We start from the raw sequence: 21849 nt of genomic DNA, 5'->3' as shown, positions 1-21849 counted from the left end.
TGTGTGTGTACTTGATAGCCCTTAACGCTGCTGTATAAAGGAAGGCATGTGGCAATGGAAAAATAGGTGCAGTGCTAAAGAAGCGGGGATAGTGAATGCACAATATGGCCCAGCCTTAATACATCTGTGCCTGAAGATTTCACCACCATAAATCAGCTCAGCATAATATAGAATTTAGGGTTGCCATATTTCAAAAAGTAAAAATCCCGGCACAAAAGGTGTTTTTTTAATAGGAAATTCGCCCCCAAACCAACACTTCTGACACTGCCATATGCCCGGGCTTTCCCAAACATTTTTTCTAATTTCTGGAAATTTTGGACTATGGCAGCCCTATTATAGATACAATTTCACCTTTGAAATACTGTATTACAAGTCAAAGCCCGAACTGGACAAAGCCAAAAACCAGTGCTTGAAAAACAAGTCTCATGAAAGAAAGCAGTTTTAGCTTTCAATTTCTAAACAGCAAGATGTTTGACAATTGATGCATTTGTATGGTGTCAGAAGTAAACACTGCATTTTTTTTTTGTATACTAAATGGACTGCAAAACTTTTATAGAATTCCACTGATACTCTGAAAAGAGGCATAAAAGAATAATGCTTCATATTAATATAGCAATATAATGATATAGTCTTACCAGTAAGTATTTTTCTTGTCCGTACACATAGACTGTATTAATTGCATAATAAGATTTGTGCTCTGGACGTATATGCTTCTGTCTCTGAAAGCACAAAATAATTCCTTTATTTTAAATGCTAATGCTTCTCTCATGAACAAACTAATTTACGCTTAATCAGAACAGAACAAATCCTATATTGCCGAAAGATAAATCAGGAGTCTCTCAGATGAAAACTGTGTTAAAAAAATGAGTACAAACTCATTTTGTGCACAATTAACTTGTGCAATTTCAACCTTATGTGGCTGAAAGCCGGCCAGTTGAAATCCCACAAATCAACTGCATGCAAGGTAGAGAGTTTAAACGCTCCTTTTGTGCTGCGTTTTCCTGGTGTGGAAAGAGCTTTCAAGCTCTCAGAACTGCTTGACAGGCTCTGGGATTCTCTCAGAAGATACTGCAGGAATGACAAACACACACCGCAGCAGCAGCAGCTCTGCAGTGCTCCTTCTTTGGTCCAGAAGGAGCACTCTAGAGAAAATCTGTCGCTTTCTCTCTCGGCCATAATCCAAACCCAGAGAATAAGTGTACCCTAGACACTTCCTCTAGCCTTTGAGAAACAGCCTCAATACTGACCAGTTCTCCATCACCTCAGAAAGAGGGAACAGACAAACAGAGGGAGAATGAAAGAGAAGCAGCAAAAGATAGATTGGGAAAAGAGTTTAGAAGTATGTTTGCAAGGCAGCAGTTACTGCCTAACCACAATACTGTTTTAGTGTCACAGGCAGAATAATTCTTACCATTAGGTTTCTTCCAAGCAGTGCCTGGAGGACTCCACTTTTCCCAGAGCCTTTCAACCCAATTAGATTGCACCTGAACACATTCCTCTGAGTCTGTTTTTTCTGCAGGTCAATCTTTTTATCTCTAGTTACTTTAAAAAAAAAGGGGGGGAAGATTTCACACAAATGTACATATTACAGACACAGGAATACTATGCTTTGTAACAATGCGCACAACCATAAAAGAATCAAGAGTTTGGGATCCAGAGAATAACTAGATATTCCATGGAAATCTGCAGGATGGGGGAGGTCAAGAACAGTGTGAGAAATGGCACTGGGGGGTGCAGGAGGGAAATGGCAAAAAAAGCCTATTTCCCCTCCTTCCATTGGATCAGTTTCACTTCTGCAAAGGGACCCGGAAAGCTGTCTGTGGACAAACGCCGGCTCCCTTGGCCTGAAAGCAAGATGAGTGCCGCAACCCCATAGTTGCTTTGACTGGACTTAACCGTCCAGGGGTCCTTTACCTTTACCTATATTGTTACAGAGTTGGCAGCCAACTGGATTATAACCAAATATTTCCTAGGTAACAATCTTAAGAAGAGATTAAATTAAATTCTTCAGAACTTCCCGGAGCCTGCTGTCCTTGTGCTTTAAAGTGACAGTGGAAACTTTTGTCCAAATACTCTACCGTAAAAGTACAATCGATCATTTATTATATAGACACAGGACCATCAGTATCCTAAAGGTACCCTGGATGGGTCTAGCTAGCAACAGGGGAGAAGAATGGATGGTGATCCTCGCATGGGACAGTTGCTTTTTCCTTCATTGCAGGGGTTGGACTACATGATCTGCAGGGTCCCTTCCCACTGTGCAGTTCTATGATTAGCTATTTGATATGCAAAATTCAATACCCAGTCCACTACCTCTTTGCTCACTGCTAACTTCTAACACAGTCACAATGTTGCCGTCATGGTCAAAGCAACAACTGGCAGAAATATCCCTTAAAGGCAAGAGGCCAGCTTAGGCTCTAGACCTGGCAACACTTTGCCCCTCTTGGTTCACTAGCCAACTATCCAACATTTTTGGATTCCATGGATTCTCTATTCCATGGATAGGCAAACTAAGGCCCGGGGGCAGGATCTGGCCCAATTGCCTTCTAAATCCGGCCTGCGGACGGTCCAGGAATCAGCATGTTTTTACATGAGTAGAATGTGTCCTTTGATTTAAAATGCACCTCTGGGTTATTTGTGGGGCATAGGAATTCATTCATTTCCCCCCAAAAAATATAGTCCGGCCCCCCCCAAAGGTCTGAGGGACAGTGGACCGGCCCCCTGATGAAAAAGTGTGCTGATCCTGGTTACTCTGTTCCAACGACCCTTTCCTCTAGCCCCCACTTGACAGAAGGGTTCATGGGTGGTGCTGAACAAAGTCTCCTGAAGAACAAACTGAAAAAACTTTGATGCAGCATTACGGGCACCATTATTTACTCAACACTCCAGAAATGGTAGCCAATGAAGTGGATTTGGTGGGATGGGGAGAAGATGAATGGGTCAAAATCATATGTTTTTTGAACTACACATTACTGGACAGGTAGATGCCCCTCCCCTCCTTTTGTGTCACGCATATCACTTCACGGCTTGCCACTCTGCCCTTTGATACTGCGCATCCTCAATTGAAAGGGAAAAGGAAACTAAGCAGTGAAAAAATTGTTTTCTAAAATCCTTCCAAAATACAGCGCAGCATTGTAGGCTGTTACCTGTAATTGCTGATGCCTGGGATTCCTGTTCAGTCAATATTGAATATCCTAAGTAGCCCAAATATTCCAGGCAGCGCTGAACATCCAAATATGTAGTTAGTCTGATGGAGAACAAAAAAAGTAATTTTCTAAGTTGTCTAAATTCCTCTGAGTCTAGAATTCAAAGATAAGGCACTTCAATATTTGTATACATTTACAAAGACTTGTAAAGAAACCAACGTACAGTGGTACCTCGTAAGACGAAAAACTCGCAAGACGAAAGAGTTTTTCGTTTTTTGAGTTGCTTCGCAAGACAAATTTCCCTATGGGGTTGCTTCGCAAGACGAAAATGTCTTGCGAGTTTGTTTCCTTTTTCTTAAAACCGTTCATACCCAGGGAATCCGTGCTTCGCAAGACGAAAAAACTCGCAGAACGAATTAATTTCGTCTTGCGAGGTACCACTGTAATTGACAAATTTATCTTTTCACATGCATTATCTCAAAAAGGCAAGAAGTTGTCAAAAAACAGGGAATGGAAAGGAAGGACAGAGAAGGGCATTCATTCTGTCTGCAGAAAGCAAAGCCATTCCATTCCACTTCTAGTCACGGTAATTAAGTGTCTCCTGGTCAAACTGCCGTTGCAAGAAGTTTTAGCAAGCAAACTCAGAAGGCATTTTCTGGGAGACTTGCTAGCTTTCAGCTATGGCAGAATCAACTGGCAAAGTTTTTCATGGACTGCAGATTTAGAGCTGCATGCTCCACCCCCCCACCACCAAAAAGCTCCCTACAGTTAGAAAATTAACATGTTAGGCTAGACTGAAATCCTACCCCTTTCTTCCAAATGTGCTTGCTGTCAGTGTACAGTGGTACCTTGGTTCTCAAACGCCTTGGTACTCAAACAACTTGGAATCCAAACACTGCAAACCCAGAAGTAAGTGTTCCGGTTTACGAATATTTTTCGGAAGCCAAATGTGCTCCGTTTTGTGTGTTACGCTGAGATCTGTCTGTTTTTCCTATTTATTTTGCATTTTTGCAGCTCTTTTTGTTTTGTTTTTGTGACTGTGCGGAACCCAGTTCAGCTACTGATTGATTGATTGTGTGACTGCAGTACATTGTTTATTGCTTTCATTTTATGGATCAATGGTCTCCTTGGATAGTAAAATTCATGTCAAATGGCTGTTTTAGGGGTTGTTTTTAAAAGTCTGGAACAGATTAATCCATTTTGCATTACTATCTATGGGAAAGTGTGCCTTGGTTTTGGAACGCTTTGGTTTTGAAGTGGACTTCCAGAACAGATTAAGTTTGAGAACCAAGGTATAGGTTTTTGTTTTTTTTTAGAAGGTAGGGATAGCCTTCAGTCACCTGTTACCTGCAGCAGGAAGCAGGAAAAACATTACTAGCCGCTTCTGATGATTGTAAAAATTAGCTTTGAGCCTTTCTAACCCAGAATGGACTTTGTCAAATCACTTTGTGCCCTTAAAGGTGAACTGGTTGGATCGATTATGAGGAGTCATCCCTTGCCCACCCCATAAACTCTGGCAGCCCTTTCAAAAAGCAAAATAAATACAGGAGTTTCACAGTTTAAGTGTCGCACTTACGTCCACTGAGAGAGAAATCCCTGATACGTTATCCATCCCCTTTCGTTTGTACAAACGGTGCTGTTGACATCTGGTCCCCACGGCATATAAGGGAAGATTTTGAACAAATCCTTGAGTTCATCAGGAGACAAAGCACAATCTCGGTCCTGAAAACAGATTTAGGAAATGCTGGTGCTTTATATTTATTCATTATTTATGAAGATGTTTTCTACTTAAAAAACAAATATGGGCTTGCAAGCAATGTATAGAATAGAAGTGAATGGTAATCACAAAAAGCAGAAAATAATTAACTAAGCCAGTCGAATAACTCCCCATAATGCCCTTGCTTTTCTATAATTCTTTAAGCCTCGCCTCTATTGGCTTAGATCATGAACCTCCTGGACAGGGAAACACCTGTTATGTAACACAGTCACTTGACCTGTGAACCCTTGAAATAAACACTTTGGATTTATTGCCTAGGATAAAGGAGATTTCTATGGGTCTCTCAGAGTATTCTCCCCACTGCCCACCCACCCAATACTTTCAACAGTACAGACATTGCTAGAAGGATGCAATGAATATTCCTTACGCAAATAGCCCAAGTCAGATTAAAAGCTTACCAAATCATGCTTATCAAAAATGCTTTGGAGGAACAAATACGCATGGTGATTCAACTCTGTTGTGCAGTCCGGAGGTATTTTTAATCTGGTTAGAGAGCAAGAAACATTTTTATTATTATTGCAAAAGTGTCTGCGAGATGTCCACAAGCAGGCAGGGCACGAGGGAAACAATATGAATGAAGCTCTATCTGACATATGCATACACGCATAAGATATTTAAGTATGAAGATGCTGGATTGGATTAAGGAACCTACCTTTCAAATGTATAACAATTATTTGCATTTAGACTTTTTTATTTTATTTTTAAAAAAACACCTACTGATACCTACAAAGGAAATAAATACTCTGGTGTCAGCTCGAGGTCATCATCATATCCAAAACGCCGCAATACTGTCCAGGTTGTTTCATGTCTCCCTCGCTGAATAAATAGTGTGTGTAGAAAAAGAAAACCTGGAAAAAAGAACGTTTTTAAATTACTAATCTTGGCTACATAGCAATGACAGGTGTTGGGATTTTTAGATGTTAACAGAGGGTGAGCAAATAATCTTCAGAGTAAAATCCCCTACCCCCCAAAAAATGTTACCCAAGAATCTCCTGTAAAAACTGTTGCGTTAAGCTTGCAGTTTTCCAAGTCGCAGCTGTAGTGACAGCACACTGAAAACTGCCTCCACCTCCAAGAAAATAGTAATTGTGATTCCGCTCAGCTCTTGGTGGCAGGTAATATAGTGAATTTGGGGGGAGGGGATTAAAATTAAAGGAAGTGCTCCATGTACTTTTGCTTGCATGTTTATCTCAACCTTGAAAATATCCAGAAAGGCAGAGAAATGCACAGATGGAGCTAATTTAAGACGCTGCCATTTTGGAGTGACAGGTTTTGTGGACAAGCCCATTATCTACAATTCAATATATCCATAACATAATGGGTACTACACTTCGGTGCATCAACACTTTAAAACATGCAGTTGTGTGTGGCTTCAAAAATAGCAAGAGGTTAAGTAATGCATTCTTGTCATTATCTTTGTGTCATCTTCGGGGTCCATCTCATCTTCATATTTCAAGGAAGAAACATGTAGTATTTACCCTTTAATGTTAATCCATTATCTGCAACTCCATCGCTTAGATTTTTCCGGACTACATTCTTTACGTCTTCCAGTGCTTGAGGTGCCAACGGTGTATTAAAACAAATTCGCTAAAAAGAAGGAGGAGGAATATTAGAACTATTTCAAACCAAGGCTTGGTAATATAGACTCAGTGGCCTGGAACATTTCACTATAGCCCATGATCTCATGTTAGAACCCCAACTTTCATACCAACAAGCAAGCTACCAGATCCCGCAGTAGCAGAAGGTGTTTGAATGCATAATGCCAACAATGGCTACAGGCTCAGAAACAAGATCACGGTTTCTAAGCCAGTCTTGTAGCTAAGCAGCGGCTTGGGGGCAAATAAAATTTCATTTGATGACCACATGTATCTATCTATATCTATATCTATATCTATATCTATATCTATATCTATACAGTAGTACCTCGGGTGAATAACTTATTACGTTCTGGAGGTCCGTTCTTAACCTGAAACTGTTCTTAACCTGAAGCACGCTTTAGCTAACGGGGTCTCCTGCTGCAGCCATGCCGCCGAAGCACAATTTCTGTTCTCATCCTGAAGCAAAGTTCTTAACCCGAGGTACTATTTCTGTGTTAGCAGAGTCTGTAACCTGAAATGTCTGTAACCCAAGGTACTACTGCATTTATAATTTAATTACCGCCCTATACCCACAGGTCTCAGAGCAATTCACAAGATAAAATAGCTTATTGGGTTGGATCCAAACTCCATTCCTAAAGGCAGTTCTGTTCAAGGGATGCCCCTGCTGGCAGAGAGGGAAAAGACTTGCCAGTTCACCATCCCACCAGCATGGCCTTCCACACAGTTCCAGGGGGTCCCCCAATCCTCCAGGGCGGTGTGGGTGGGGTTGCAGGGTGAGAGGGGATCAGTTAAAAAAACAAACCTCTTTTCCCTTCCCCTGCTGCTGGCATTCCTCGGATAGATCATAAACCCTTCAAAGACTGAAGATGCCATCCTGCCTATGGATGGTAGTTTGGATCCAAGGTAATGTGCATGAGCTCAGAGTTCTGCATGTGAATGGATTCTGCCCCACGGCGTTCTGTTGCAGTTGGACACCTATGTATTGTTTCTCTCTCTCTCAATCTCTCTCTGTCTCTGTCTCCCAGCAGAAAGCACTCAAATCAGGCACACCCAGAGCCCTGTTATTTTCTCCCTGCCTCTCCACAGGAGGAAGCACGAACATACACAATACTGAGGGCAGGCAAAGCTTGTCATTTTCATGCAGAGGCAACAGAAGCAAAGTCAGAGTGTGCAGCTCTGTTTCCGGAGACAGAGAAATCCTGGGACTCTGAATGGCTGTCCCCATTTTTCGTGGTGGTGGTGGTGGTGGTGGTGGTTGTTGTTGTTACCCCACCCATCTGGCTGGGTTTCCCCAGCCACTCTGAGCGGCTCCCAATAGAATATTAAAAACACAATAAAACATCAACAGGATAAAACATATCTGAAGGTGGGGTACAGTATCTGAGTTGGGGGAAGGCTATAAGTTTGATAGCAGTAGTACTGGGAAAGGGGGTGATTAACGTTTTCCAGATGGACCATTTTTATGGTCTTACAGTCGTTTTCTTCCAGAGGTGGAAAGCAGAGATCCCATAGGTGAGAAAGCAGATGGAGAGAAATCTTCCTTTGATGCTACTTTTTGTTTTTGCCGGATAGGCTCCTGCTCAATCACAGGTATTCAAAACCCCTAGATTCTGCATTTCCTCCTTTCCTTCATATGGGCAGCGGGGAAAACAAAAACGACGCCGAAAGAACCCGAAAGCTCCCATTCCAGACACCCGAGGTGCGACTCTACATTTTCCACATCTACAGTGGTACCTCAGGTTACATACGCTTCAGGTTACAGACTCCGCTAACCCAGAAATAGTACCTCAGGTTAAGAACTTTGCTTCAGGATGAGAACAGAAATCGTGCTCTGGCTGCGCGGCAGCAGCAGGAGGCCCCCATTAGCTAAAGCAGTGCTTCAGGTTAAGAACAGTTTCAGGTTAAGTACGGACCTCCGGAACGAATTAAGTACTTAACCTGAGGTACCACTGTACTGCTTTTCTCCCGATCTGGCTGCTGCTAAACAATCCCCTCACACAGGCTGAAATTTTTGCTGGAGAGGCGGGCTTAGGAAATGGAAGAGTGACACCTCTCCTCGCTATCGTATCCCCCCCCCCCCCCGCTATCTCTCTCTCTCTCTCTGCCAGAAGAGAAAGACAGCGGACAGGATCCCAAATGCTGCAGGCTTCTCCTCTCTCCTGTCCTGCCAGAGATCTGCTCTGCCTCCTGGCAAAAGCCTTCCCGTAAGGCTGGGGGAGCAGCACCTCATGAAGACCTCTGGAGCAGCACCTCGTGAAGCATAAAGGACTGGATTCTGCCTCCTGTGAGCAGGAATGTTTTCCACTTTGGGGTGGAAAGGAATGCATTAAAATTACACCACTGGAACTGGCTGGTTTGCTTTCCTTAGGACAGAGATAACAGCCACAGATGAAACGCAGCAGGCAACAGAAGGAGAAGAGAGGTACCTGAAAGAAGTTGAGTTCTGCATCATTAAGGGTGCCATCGTTATCCTGATCGGAAATCCTGAAGATCCGAGTTAGTGCTTTTATACAGGCAGGCTTCATCTACAGATCAAGAAAAAAGCGAGAAGTGGGGTTTCTTTTTATTCTGGAAAGCCTGCCATTTTTTTTATTCAATAGGAAAACCCTAAACCCTGGTGTGTGTTTTTTTTTTTAAAAAATGGAACAGAATTCTAACAAAACTCTGCACACCCTGTTTCTTTTCTGTTTGTGTATGCTAGGAAAAGGAAAGGAGGGACAGAGAGCAGTGCAAGAGACAGGAAGTATCCCCCCCCCCCAAGACTTTATTTTAAACGCAAATATTTGATATCTTAAAGCAGACTTGTAAAGTGGTGGAACTGCCATTCTGTTTTGCTGTGGGTCTTTTGCAGCACATCTTTAGAATGGGGAAAGCTACTAATTACCGTATTTTTCGTCCCATAGGACGCTCCGTCCCATAGGACGCACCTACTTTTGGGGGGGGAAATAAAGGGGAAAAAAATTTCCTTTATTTCCCCCCCCAAAACCAGGTCGGGGAACAGTGGGATGGCAGTGCTGCGCCTCCCCGCTGTCCCCCGAGCTTGTGGGGCTGGCCCATGTCTGCCTGGCGCGAGGGGCGCTCTGCTTCAGGGCGCCCCGCGCATCGGGCGGCAGGCTACAGTCCGCAGCATGGGGAGCCCTCTGTTTCAGGGCACCCCATGCGCCCCCCGGGTGCGCAAGGCTTGCCAACACCAGCGCGGAGCACTGATCCGTGATGCCGGCTGCCGCCCGCACGCCTTGCGCTCACGGGGGGGAGATCCCCGGGTGCGCAAGGCTAGCGGACACCTGCGCGGAGCACGGGGCGGCCTCCGAAGGGCGCCCCGTGCTCCGCGCTGCCGCCCGCAAGCCTTGCGCTCTCGGGGGGAGATCCCCCGGGTGCGCAAGGCTGGGCAACACCAGCGCGGAGCACGGGGCCGCCTCCAAAGGACGCCCCGTGATCCGTGCTGCCGGCTGCCGCCCGCAAGCCTTGCGCTCCCGGGGGGAGATCCCCCGGGTGCGCAAGGCTTGCCGACACCAGCGCGGAGCACGGGGCGGCCTCCGAAGGGTGCCCCGTGCTCCACGCTGCCGCCCGCAAGCCTTTGGCTCCCGGGGGAGATCCCCGGGTGCGCAAGGCTAGCGGACACCTGCGCGGAGCACGGGGCGGCCTCCGAAGGGCGCCCCGTGCTCCGCACTGCCAGCTGCCGCCCGCAAGCCTTGCGCTCTCGGGGGGAGATCCCCCGGGTGCGCAAGGCTTGCCGACACCAGCGCGGAGCACGGGGCGTCCTCCGAAGGGCGCCCCGTGCTCCCGGCTGCCGCCCGCAAGCCTTGCACTCACGGGGGGGGGGGGATCCCCCGGGTGTGCAAGGCTTGCCGACACCAGCGCGGAGCACGGGGCGGCCTCCGAAGGGTGCCCCGTGCTCCGCGCTGCCGCCCGCAAGCCTTCGGCTCCCGGGGGAGATCCCCGGGTTCGCAAGGCTAGCGGACACCTGCGCGGAGCACGGAGCGGCCTCCGAAGGGTGCCCCGTGCTGCCGCCCGCAAGCCTTCGGCTCCCGGGGGAGATCCCCGGGTGCGCAAGGCTAGCGGACACCTGCGCGAAGCACTGGGCGTCCTCCGGAGGGCGCCCCGTGCTCCGCGCTGCAGGCTGCCGCCCGCAAGCCTTGCGCGCCCGGGGGAACTCCCTCCGGGCGTGCAAGGCTTGCGGATAGCTTCCTGGAGCCTGGAGAGCGAGAGATGTCGGTGCGCACCGACGCCTCTCGCTCTCCAGGCTTCAGCGAAAGCCTGCATTCGCCCCATAAGACGCACACACATTTCCCCTTCATTTTTGGAGGGGAAAAAGTGCGTCTTATAGGGCGAAAAATACGGTAATCTTCAGGATTGGGCATATAAATATAAATATTTGAGCATTTTCTCTCTCTGTGTGTAAATGAACGTTTTGCCTGTAACAAGCTTGGACTGAGAAACATGCTGAAGAACTGGAGGACTGATCATTATCCATCCCTTTCTTCATCAACTCAAGAACAAAGATCAGTAGGAGCTTTCATGGTAGCAGTGTTAAGCCTTGTTAGGATTAAAACAGATAAGCTTTATAATTAAAGAGTTTAATTCCAAAAGGGGCTTAAGTCAATTTTGACTAACATTCCATTTGGAAGAAAATTATTTATGACTAGGGCCTTTTTGAATGCAAACACAATTTTCAAGGCTTGCTAACGCAGTGACTTAGGCCCCAAAATTATACAAGTGCCCCCCCCACCCCAGTATTGGTAGGACTCACAGCAACAACTACAGGCCAAAATTGAATTGTTTTGTCAAAACTGACTTAAGCCCCATTTGGAATTACAATCTTCAATTTTAAAGTTATTTCTACGTTTGTATTCTGCCCTTAGATTTGTGAAACACTGGAGCACCTGAATGTTGAGAATGATAGCTGTTGAATGTCTTATTCAGGGATTCAGATCTCCTAAACATAACACCCAGAAGATATGGATATTTGTATTCACTGCTGTTGTATTATTACCATCCATTACTGTCATTTCATCAGACCTAGTTCTTCAGAAAACCAAGAAGCCAGACAAGCTCTATCAAAGGGGAGAAGGCATTTAAGGACAGTTGTGTTGGTCACCTAGACTGGCTTTCCTTCATCTCAGCAATCAAATACGATTTCAAATGGGACTGGCCCCAGCATGTAACTCTCCAAGAGCCATCAGGAAACCAGCTGGATCCATCAGTCTCTGAGGGCAGGCCGTTCTAGCCAATCTACCACAGACTGAGTGCCTGTCTAAAACCCTACGAAGTTGTGGCTCTGTCCTCCACCTTCAGATCACCTTCATCTTGCCCCAAACACACACACCACACACACACGAGCAAGCACGACCTACTATGACATGAAAGAACTATCAATCTGGGGCATTCTTGAATTCAAGAGGGGAGAGTGTTGGGCAGAAATATGGGCAGGAGAACAAAATCTCTAAAACTGGGACACAGCAACCTGGATCTCCCTTGGATTGGGAGAGCAACCAGAAAGCCCCAAGATATTTAATGTTTCTTCTCTTAGCATGGCCTGTCCAATTCCCACTGCTGTATCTCCTCTGACAATTTTTCCTGGAATACCTCGACCCAGGCTACCCCAATATCAACTTCACACTAAACGAATATCAGCCTCAAAACAAAAGCAGAGGATAGCAAAGATTTGGGAACTCCAACAGGTGCATCTTTTAGCTTTACAACACTGAGATATACACTCTGAATACCAAAGTGCTCTTTTTGGAGACAGAAAGGACTGTGCTGGTGCAGAAACTTTAGGCTATATTACCCGCAATGCTGATTTTATAACACAAAAGCAGCGAAATACCTCTTTTTCCTCTGGACAATAAAGGGGTCCTGTAGGATGTAGAACAGCTTTCTGCGCATAATAAAATAGTTCGGATATGTTCTTCAAGTTCTTGGCTGAGCACTAGAGGGGGGAAATGAAATTATGAGTCTTGTCAGCTTAATACAGAAGCAGAGGGAAATCCTAGCACATATGCACTAGGCTGTTTTCTTTGGCCAAGCAATGAATATTCTACATTTTATTGACTCAGGTCCTGATGGGATTATTTTTTACATTGAATGGTTTTAACTGCTGTTTTATCTTGTGTGTTCTAATGCTGCTTTCATGCTGTTAAAATTAGTTGACTGATCCGTTTTATTTACAGATGCCTTAACCAGCTGTTATGGTTTTACCGTCAGCTTAAAATGTTAGTTTACATTGAAAAGTGGGTTTATAAATACTTGAAATAAATAACGGACTTTGTAAGAATACAGAGACACTAAACATAGCATCAAGGCAGCTTTAATTCCACGCTACATTATTTTAATGCCAATATCATCCCCAAAGCAACTCACATCAATAAAAAAAACTGAGATGAGGGCCCAGAGGTGGTGATGGCTCCGGTCTTTTAAAATGGTCCTCAAAATCTCCTGGCCCTTTCTCCCGTTTGGAAACATTTTTTTTTGAGGGGGTGGTGGAATCCAAGGTTGCACAAGCAGATTTCTGCTCATGCAACCCACTGGAGCAAATATTGGAGGTGGGCAGCCGAGAGACGTTGTGTACAGGCCTGCACAGGTACCATTCTAAAGGACCCTTTAATTCTGCTTTTAAGCCTCCTGGGTGCACTGCGAAGCCTAGTGCTGGTGAGGCCCCCAGTCACACAACTGTCTTAATTTCCCAGAGCGATTGATGGAAATAAACCAGCATGTGCTAAACGTCATGTAAAAGTTCTGTCATGGGCCTATGAACAGGCCCTTCTATCACGGTTTATAGAAAAAAGTGACAGGACACCCAGGGAAAGGGGAGTGGTGTGGGAAAGAGGAAGATAAGGCTCCATTTTGGCATTGTCAAATGTGAGTATAGCCCTGAGCTATACTGGGAGGACAACAATAGCAGCGGAAGAATTTCAAGGGCGTTGCAAGAGGCCAAGAGAAACAGAAGTGGGACATATTAGACTGACACACACAGGTTAAAAAGAGTTAGAGCTCTTTTCACTTGAAATCCTATCAAAAGTTAAATAATGTAACAACACAAATAGAAATCATAAAGAATGCAGCTGTTATCTAAGTGATTATTATAAGAATTGGAACGTAACTAGAAGTTAACAATAACATGAATTGCAGAAATATAAGAATTTGATGAGAGCACTGGCTATGGAGCGTGGGAAACCACTTTAATAAAGCTGTATTAAAGTGAACAAATCTTATTAAAGTTAACAATGTAACCACTAAGCCACTGTGAATGCTAAGAAAAAGCTTTTGTTTACCTCTACGCAAGTTTCTATCTCTGTATATTGGTTCATAATGGGAAGGATCGTCTCCATACTACTGTATTCAACCAGATCTGATTTGTTCCCAACTAGTATAAGAGGCAGCCTGAAAATAAGTTGAGAAAAGTTTTCGCAATCAAATATAATAGCAGTTATTTGGCACCTTATAATACCTCCATCACTATGACTGTCCACTGAACTATAATATAAGCAGGTTTGTGTTTCGATTTGGTAAAAATGAAACAAGTCTGAGTAAAACTGGGTCTTCTTCCAGAGCAAGCATTTGTAAAATTGAAGATTCTGATTTCTCTTGGAAATATATTTATGACTAGCAAACCAGTTAGCTAATGAAAATTACAATGCCTGCTAAACCTAAGTCATAAAAGACTTCACTTTGAAGTTCTTTACAGCAGGTGGCCTCAAAGCCAAGAGCTCCGGAGTGTGTATCAAAAAATGAATTAAGTGCACAATAATTAAAAACAAGGCAGCCTTGAAATTTCAAGTAACCTCTGTACAAATTCATGTACTATACATTCACTAAAGTACCCAGTGTACTAAGCATATTCACAAAGTCTCCCCATATAATGTACAAGCTAATTGGAAAATGTCATTTTTAAAACTTTAGGAAACTTAAAAACAGCTTCCTGAGAGGGGGCAATGACAATAAATATATTATATTATTATTATTATTATTATTATTATTATTATTATTATTATTAAATGTTTAGAAGATAATTTGAATTTATCATCAACCTTCTTCTGAAACACAATTGCAATTTCAGCTTCCAACACTATTCTTCAGATAGCGTAACAGTTTAACTATTTGGGTTTAAAGAAATAGTGTTTTGTGAAGCATCTATCGCCCTTAGATAAATAATTGTCAGAACGCTGCAGCTCGCCAGAGACTATAAATATTACGCTCATAACAACAATCGCCCAAATAATAAAAGACAAATACAGTATAAACGCCACATAAAGTAGATCATGAGTGTTTAAGCAGTAAGTGTTTAGGCCTTATATCATACTGATACTTTTTGCTTCAGCAAAGCTTGTAAAACAGTCTCAGATTTGCATTAATCTATTTATATTGTTTTTAACTTATGTACCTGCTGTCTTTGTCTGTTCTTTCATTAATGAGAGGAATCCATCGACTTGTTACCTAAATCAAAAAATTAGTGTTAATTAATAATATTAGACTGGGCCGTTATTTACATTCAACCTGAAACTAATGCTTTACCACATGCTTTCTGGATTCAATGAGTATTGGAACCCCTTGAAAAGACTGGCAGACAAATTCCTCCCAAGAATTGGAATAAAATTTGGGAATCCTGACCCTAAAAAACCGTTTCCAGTTTTTAAATGGAAAATGCTTTAAAAGTATTATACAGATGGTATCACAAATGTCAAAAATGTTTTCTTCTATATTGCCCAGTTGCGGGAGGGGTTGCAGTAAATTTGGTACGTACAGTGGTACCTCGGGTTAAGTACTTAATTCGTTCCGGAGGTCCGTACTTAACCTGAAACTGTTCTTAACCTGAAGCACCACTTTAGCTAATGGGGCCTCCCGCCGCTGCCGTACAGCCAGAACACGATTTCTGTTCTCATCCTGAAGCAAAGTTCTTTACCCGAGGTACTATTTCTGGGTTAGCGAAGTCTGTAACCTGAAGCATATGTAACCCAAGGTACCACTGTATTAGCATTTATGGTGGGAATGCTAGCTGGTGCAAGATTTTTGGAATTTAATTTTGACAGAAATGATAAATACTACTAAAGTTTCCCAGAATACTGTGGAAACACCAGAAGAATGGAAAAGCAAGTCAAATAGCATACCCCACAACAGGAAACTCAAAGAAGCACAGAAACGTAGTCACTCTCCACCCAGAGAAACTTGTGTTTCAGTGCATTTTATCATTATTTCAGTGTTTTGGAAGTTGGGAGTCCTTCCCTTCTAATGCAGAATGTTCATGCAGTCAGGTTACAAAAATGCTAGCTTTTTCTATCCCCCACACCCTTCCTTAAATGTAAGGACAGGAGGAAGAGGCCAATGCACCAAGGCAGTTGTAATGTACTTGGCAAGATTGAAAATGCTGTATTGGGGGGGATATTTGGCATATTCAGATAAACCACGTCTTGACATTCAAAGCTTTTCCAAATGAGAATCTGGACGCCTTAAATATAAACTTGCACATTCAAGGGGTCGGCTACGTCATGAACACCAGCTAGAACGCAACAAAAATGCTTTCCTCATACCTTTTCAATTGAATTCTTGTTGTTAACTGCATATACTATGCAGATTACATTCGCCTGGAACAGAGAAGAAATAGCCAGATGAGGACAGTAAGGTTTTCCGAGGTTTTAGCACCTAGAAGAACAAATCTTAGCATACATTACGGGTGGAAATGGTAAAAGCTGTGTAACTGTAAGTAGAGGTTTACTTATGAATATGATTCAGTCGACAAGTAAAATCAAGATGACACAAATAGACAATATGCATTTATCTGCATATTGGGCTGTAGTGAATGTTGTGCGAGTTGAAGACCACTCTGCAAAACCAATCTTTCCTTTCCTGTCCAGTCCCCTGCAATGCCTTGCATCCACAGAAAGTCATAAGAGAAAGCCAGAGGTAGGGAATCACCCAAGATGAGGTGGAGGAATCTTGCACTCTGTTGCAGCAAGATTATTCTGCCTAAATTAGGCCAGAAACACCATTAATTGCATTTATCTTTTGTTTATGGATCTCAAGCATGTGCTTCCTTCAACGCTTAAGTCAGCACAAAAAAAAGCTGATGGGAAGGACTTTTTCTTCCAAAGGGTTTTGCAAAGATTTATCCAAAAGATGTTCTATGAAGGAGGAAAGTATGTTTTTCACACTAGCATTTGGGTTAGCTGTGACTAAGAGAAAAGGCTTGCTTCTTATGCCTATTGGTTTGGATCCCACAGAGCAATAGCTCAAGCAGAAGGCAGTTGTACTTGTGCATAGGAAAGCCCTAATCGGTGTGTCATAGAACTGTAGAGTTGGAAGGGACCGTGAGGGTCATCTAGTCCAACCCCCTGCAATATAGGAAATCTTTGGCCCAACATGGGCCTCAAACCCACAACCATGAGATTAAGAGTCTCATGCTCTATCAACTGAGCTATTTTACACACACTCGTATCCTATGCCACATGGGGTGTGTCCCAAACCTTAGGAGCAATGGTGTGGGCAGGCAGTGAGAAAATTCTGCTCACAGCTTGTTGGATCCAAGCCAATATGTTCACGCGGTAAAAAATGGAAAACGCCAGAGATTACTTCTTGCATGGTTCTGGCTTATAGGTTAGGAAAGAATTTTTTAAAAATAAAAGATAGAGCTTTGAGGACTTGACTTGATCCAACAGCTGGCCTCAATCAAGGCATTTCAGTTTTCAGCCTAGACACAGCCAACATGGTGTTCTCCAGATATTGCTGGAATATAACTCCTGCCAGCCCCAGCTTGTATGGCCAATGTTGTTGGCCATCTCGAAGGCCCCACGTTGGTTACCAGTGAACTAACCCAATGGCTGGAGATAGTGAAGGAGAGCATTTTACAGTCTGAGGCAGGGGTCAGCAAACGTTTTCAGCAGGGGGCCGGTTCACTGTCCCTCAGACCTTGGGGGTGCGGACTATATTTTGAAAAAAGAACGAATTCCTATGCCCCACAAATAACCCAGAGATGCATTTTAGATAAAAGCACACATTCTACTCATGTAAAAACACCAGGAAGGCCCCACAAATAACCCAGAGATACATTTTAAATAAAAGGACACATTCCACTCATGTAAAAACACGCTGATTCCCGGACAGTCCAGGGGCCGGATTTAGAAGGGGATTGGGCCAGATCTGCCCCCCGGGCTTTAGTCTGCCTACCCGTGGTCTGAGGTTTTGCAAGGTAACTAGATCATTCTCTGCAGAAATCAACTTATGCAATCTTATGAACATTACACCGCACATATACAAAAAAATAAAATAAACATCAGTCACCTGTTATTTTACAGGCTACACCAATTCCCCACACCTGTGCTCAGAGAGCTATGCCCTTGAATGACTCCAGAATAAATTAAAGTCAGTCTAGCCTTTCTTAGTTGGAAATAATTTCACCCTGACACTGTTTTACAAGGCAAACATAAAACAAAGCATTTCGGCGCAAAAGGCACATTTGACTCACTTGCGATATTTCATTATGGAGCTGTTCGTCACTTTGTTCGGATTCTGTGCGAAACAAGAGAAGTTTGGTTATTGTTCGTTTGCTCTGTGAGGGTGATGATTCAATCAATGAGGTATATGAAAACTGCTAATTAAGTGGAGAAGCATTTGCCAACCGGAATCAAGTTTTCAGTTAAAAATGCATTCTGTCTAAAGCTGACACATTCACTTTTCTTTAAAAGTTTTATATCGCCTCCAGCAGATACCATCATCTCCTCAGGCCATCTTTAATGAAAGACCAGGTTTCTTACTTCTTCTTTTTTCTTTAGTAGTTTTCACAATGTTTGTGGCTACATTATGCAAGAGGATTTTTTCAGAAAGCAACAGCAATTTTACTACTGTTTTGCAACACAGCCATGAATATATGTGAATTTACGGCAGTTTTACTATTTAAAATGTGCATGTTTTATCTCACAGCTTCATTGCACAAGAGAGCCAGTGTGGTGTGTAGTGGTTAAGAGCGGTAGTCTCGTAATCTGGGGAACCGGGTTCGCGTCTCCGCTCCTCCACATGCAGCTGCTGGGTGACCTTGGGCCAGTCACACTTCTTTGAAGTCTCTCAGCCCCACTCACCTCACAGAGTGTTTGTTGTGGGGGAGGAAGGGAAAGGAGAATGTTAGCCGCTTTGAGACTCCTTAAAGGGAGTAAAAGGCGGGATATCAAATCCAAACTCCTCTTCTTCTTCTAAAATAAAGACTTGGGGCACTCTTCCTGTGTGGTGTCATCCAAAAACATGGAAATATCCTTGGCTACATGCTCTTTAGCCTTCAGCTCCCACGGGAAATCACATGGAAGTGAAAAATAATTTAGATGAGAATGAAAAGTATATACTGTCATTAGGAAAGAATGTCACAGAGAAAAGAATTCTTGCAGCACAATCTCCAAAGCAGTTTCTAAGATGTGTTTTTCTGAATACCATCTTAAGAGCAATGCTGATACAGATGGGGAAGAATCGCCTGTTTTTCTTGCTTGAACACGGCACTGAGTTTTGGAAATGAAGTGTACAGTAGAACCTCGGGTTGTGGACATAATCTGTGATGGAGGCATGTCCGCAACCCAAAGCGTTCACATCCTGAAGCGCCGTGTCTGCACAAGCGCCGGCGCAATTTAGCGCTTCTGTGCATGCGCGAGCGGCAAAACCCGGAAGTAACCCGTTCCGGAACTTCCGGGTTTCCCGCGGTCCGCAACCCGAAACACGTAACCTGAAGCTTTCGTAACACAAGGTATGACCGTATAGGAAAGACAACCGAAAACTTTACAAGTTCAAGAAAACTGTCAGGCAAAAGCTCTGTTTGCATGGTTAACTGGAACAAGTTTGGACACTGGGATTTGCAAAGCCATAGCTTTAAGGCATCTCAGTTAGTCCTACATAATCCTGGCTAGGCTGTAAGCCTCACACTGGGCCCCCAAGTACTGCTGGGGGTGGTGACACAGAAACTTGTGATTATCTATAGCAGGGCTATACCTTTAAAACTAGCTAACCACAGTGCTTGAGAACACTTTCGCATGTAGCCAGATAATGAATTTTAGCTATAGCCAAAAAGTTATTCCATTCCATTTACATATATACAGCTGGCCCTCCTCGAGAACAAGGGAGAGCGTAAAGTTAGTCCTTGATTCACAGGATGGTACTCTGTACATGTGCACCTCAACTTTCATTCTGATGTTTCCATGGAAGGATCACGCTGCTTTGAATTTTGCATCATCCTCCACGCTTTTCAGAACCTGCTAAATTTCATTCTTATCCGTCACTATTCAAATAGTTACCGGAGTACAAATGATCCTATAAATGGAACACCAAAACAGTTAAGCTAAACACAAGGGCTTGCTTCACTCAGACAAAAAGCAAGGATGGAAATCCTGCTAAGATGGCTGAGAGCTGAACTGCTCCATAAATTCTCTCACTTCAAACACTCCCGTGATGAGACAATATAGTTGTCAGAGCACTGCTAGAATGGAAACACTGTGCGGTATCCAAAGAACATGTTCCTCTTGGGCAATGTAACTTTTATCTCCTGCATCCACCTATATCTGTTCCCAGGGTTCTTCCAAACCTCAAGAGCAGATCTGAGGAGGGCGTGCCGGGCGGAGGGTTCTGTTGCGCTAGTGAAAATCCTTGCGCTGATGCAACGAGTTAGTTGGATACCACCCACTTCTCTCAATAAAGCACAAGGGTTTACAGTGCATGTACAAATAGGAAGCATTGCTATTCAACCAATTAAAAACACACACTTGCTTTACTCCAAGTATTTGGCAGAAGCTAATGCAGTTCTGCACCTAGCCAGATGTACATTAAATCCATCTTAAATACCAGGTGCCTTGGTAGCTGCAGGCAGGCAGAGAAGCAGCCAGGCACTCTATACCTGGAAGATACTCTAAGAGTTACCAGGAGCCTTCTCAGCAATCTTCCTGCCCAAGATGTTCCATCTCAACTACCGCATGACTACAGGCAGCTTCCAAAGAGCACAAACCACATTTCAGGGTATCTAAGCGACTACTTCCATTTATGTAACAACAACAACAACAACAAGAATTTTTGAACTGTCTTCCAAACACATTTCAAAGAGATTTATAAAAACAGCTAAGAGAGTTTTAAAACCAGTAAAAAAACACAACTAAAGATGGGTTTAATAACAATACAAAATGTACACCTAAGCCAGGTATCTTTTCATACATCTGAATAAAGGCCTTTTAGCCCCTGGCTAAAACATTGAGCATTTTCCATCTGCTGGGTTATATGGGTGTTAATAAGGAAAAAAGTGGTGTTTGTGGGGATCATGGGAGTGTTTGGGATATTAGTTTATCAGTGGAAGGATGCATGAACTAAAGAGGCAGGGAGCCTATGTCCTATTTTATGTGTTGATAGGCAGAGGAAGTTTCTTGGTTCTTTAGTTCTCTGTCTTGTAAATGTACTTTTCACCATCTTTCTTTATAGTGTCAGTCAATTATATTGTGATCTCTCTCTCTCTCCCACCACCTTTTCGTTTTATAAATCTGTCAAATCATCAGATCCATTACCTGAATAATCCACTATATGGGTTGGCACTCTCTCTGGGGTAACATCAGCTGGAATGGTGATTTCTTCTGCTCGTGGAGGAACCTGCATTTGTGAAAAAGAAGCATTCTTGAAACTAGCCCAAATGTCAAAGAAAACTTGATAAATACAATCAGAAACCTTTGAAGCAAACGGAAATTTAGCTAACATATTTCAGTTCCTTAACACTTGCATGGTTTTACGGCCTCCATCAAGGAAATTCCAAGAACTTGCATATTTTGCCAAAGCCAGGTTTTGAAATTGAACACTTTGTAATGAATAGTCCAATATATTTTAAATTCATTTCATGGTTTCTACACATAAACTTCAGCTATGAATCAGTTTGAAGTATTTTTGCTATGTATCTCCCTGATCAATGAACGTCACGATAAACAGGACTGAGCTATGAAATCCCACTAAATATTTAGCATACTGGCTGTTTTCTTCATTAGTCTGGACTGAGCAACAGGATGGATCACAATAATGCTGTTCTCAGACCAGTCAGTGACTCTTCCAAGTCTTTCACCACCTCTATATCACCATGTAATTTATTATTTACAGAATTTATATACTGCCCTTCTTTTGAAGAAATCTCAGGGTGCTGTACAAGAAAATATCAGAACAAAAACACATTAAAAGAACAAAGTATGATACATTTTTTAAAAAACCAAATTACATCAGCAACCCCCATCCATGATAGCAAAAACCAGTCAATAAAAGTCATCACTAAAAGCTGGGTAGTGAAAGTTCAGCAAATGCTTGGGTGAACTGGCGCTCATTCAACCCAGCATGCTGACAGATT

At 43.3% G+C, this 21849-nt stretch overlaps 2 protein-coding genes across 5 annotated transcripts in view; both read right to left on the bottom strand.

The window, feature by feature from the left end:
- RNF135 (ring finger protein 135) overlaps positions 1-21849 on the bottom strand; it is a 223936-nt gene that overhangs the window by 175161 nt on the left and 26926 nt on the right. The gene's annotated exons all lie outside the window — the stretch shown is intronic.
- RHOT1 (ras homolog family member T1) overlaps positions 1-21849 on the bottom strand; it is a 53992-nt gene that overhangs the window by 21001 nt on the left and 11142 nt on the right. For all 4 annotated transcript variants that reach the window (XM_083727530.1, XM_083727529.1, XM_083727531.1 and 1 more), the window contains exons 3-16: positions 21032-21113; positions 17977-18020; positions 16046-16099; positions 14902-14954; positions 13793-13901; positions 12349-12450; positions 8948-9046; positions 6402-6510; positions 5651-5771; positions 5322-5406; positions 4723-4868; positions 3147-3247; positions 1412-1542; positions 636-719 (exon numbers count right to left, since the gene is read on the bottom strand). In XM_083727530.1, the coding sequence (XP_083583656.1) occupies positions 636-719; positions 1412-1542; positions 3147-3247; positions 4723-4868; positions 5322-5406; positions 5651-5771; positions 6402-6510; positions 8948-9046; positions 12349-12450; positions 13793-13901; positions 14902-14954; positions 16046-16099; positions 17977-18020; positions 21032-21113 (1320 nt within the window). The remainder of the gene's footprint in view (positions 1-635; positions 720-1411; positions 1543-3146; positions 3248-4722; positions 4869-5321; positions 5407-5650; positions 5772-6401; positions 6511-8947; positions 9047-12348; positions 12451-13792; positions 13902-14901; positions 14955-16045; positions 16100-17976; positions 18021-21031; positions 21114-21849) is intronic.

Source organism: Podarcis gaigeae (genome assembly GCF_964106915.1).
Source record: "Podarcis gaigeae genome assembly, chromosome: 2".
NCBI lineage: Eukaryota > Metazoa > Chordata > Lepidosauria > Squamata > Lacertidae > Podarcis > Podarcis gaigeae.
Note: the sequence above shows the minus strand (reverse complement) of the source record. Positions and strands in the feature narration are given on the sequence as shown.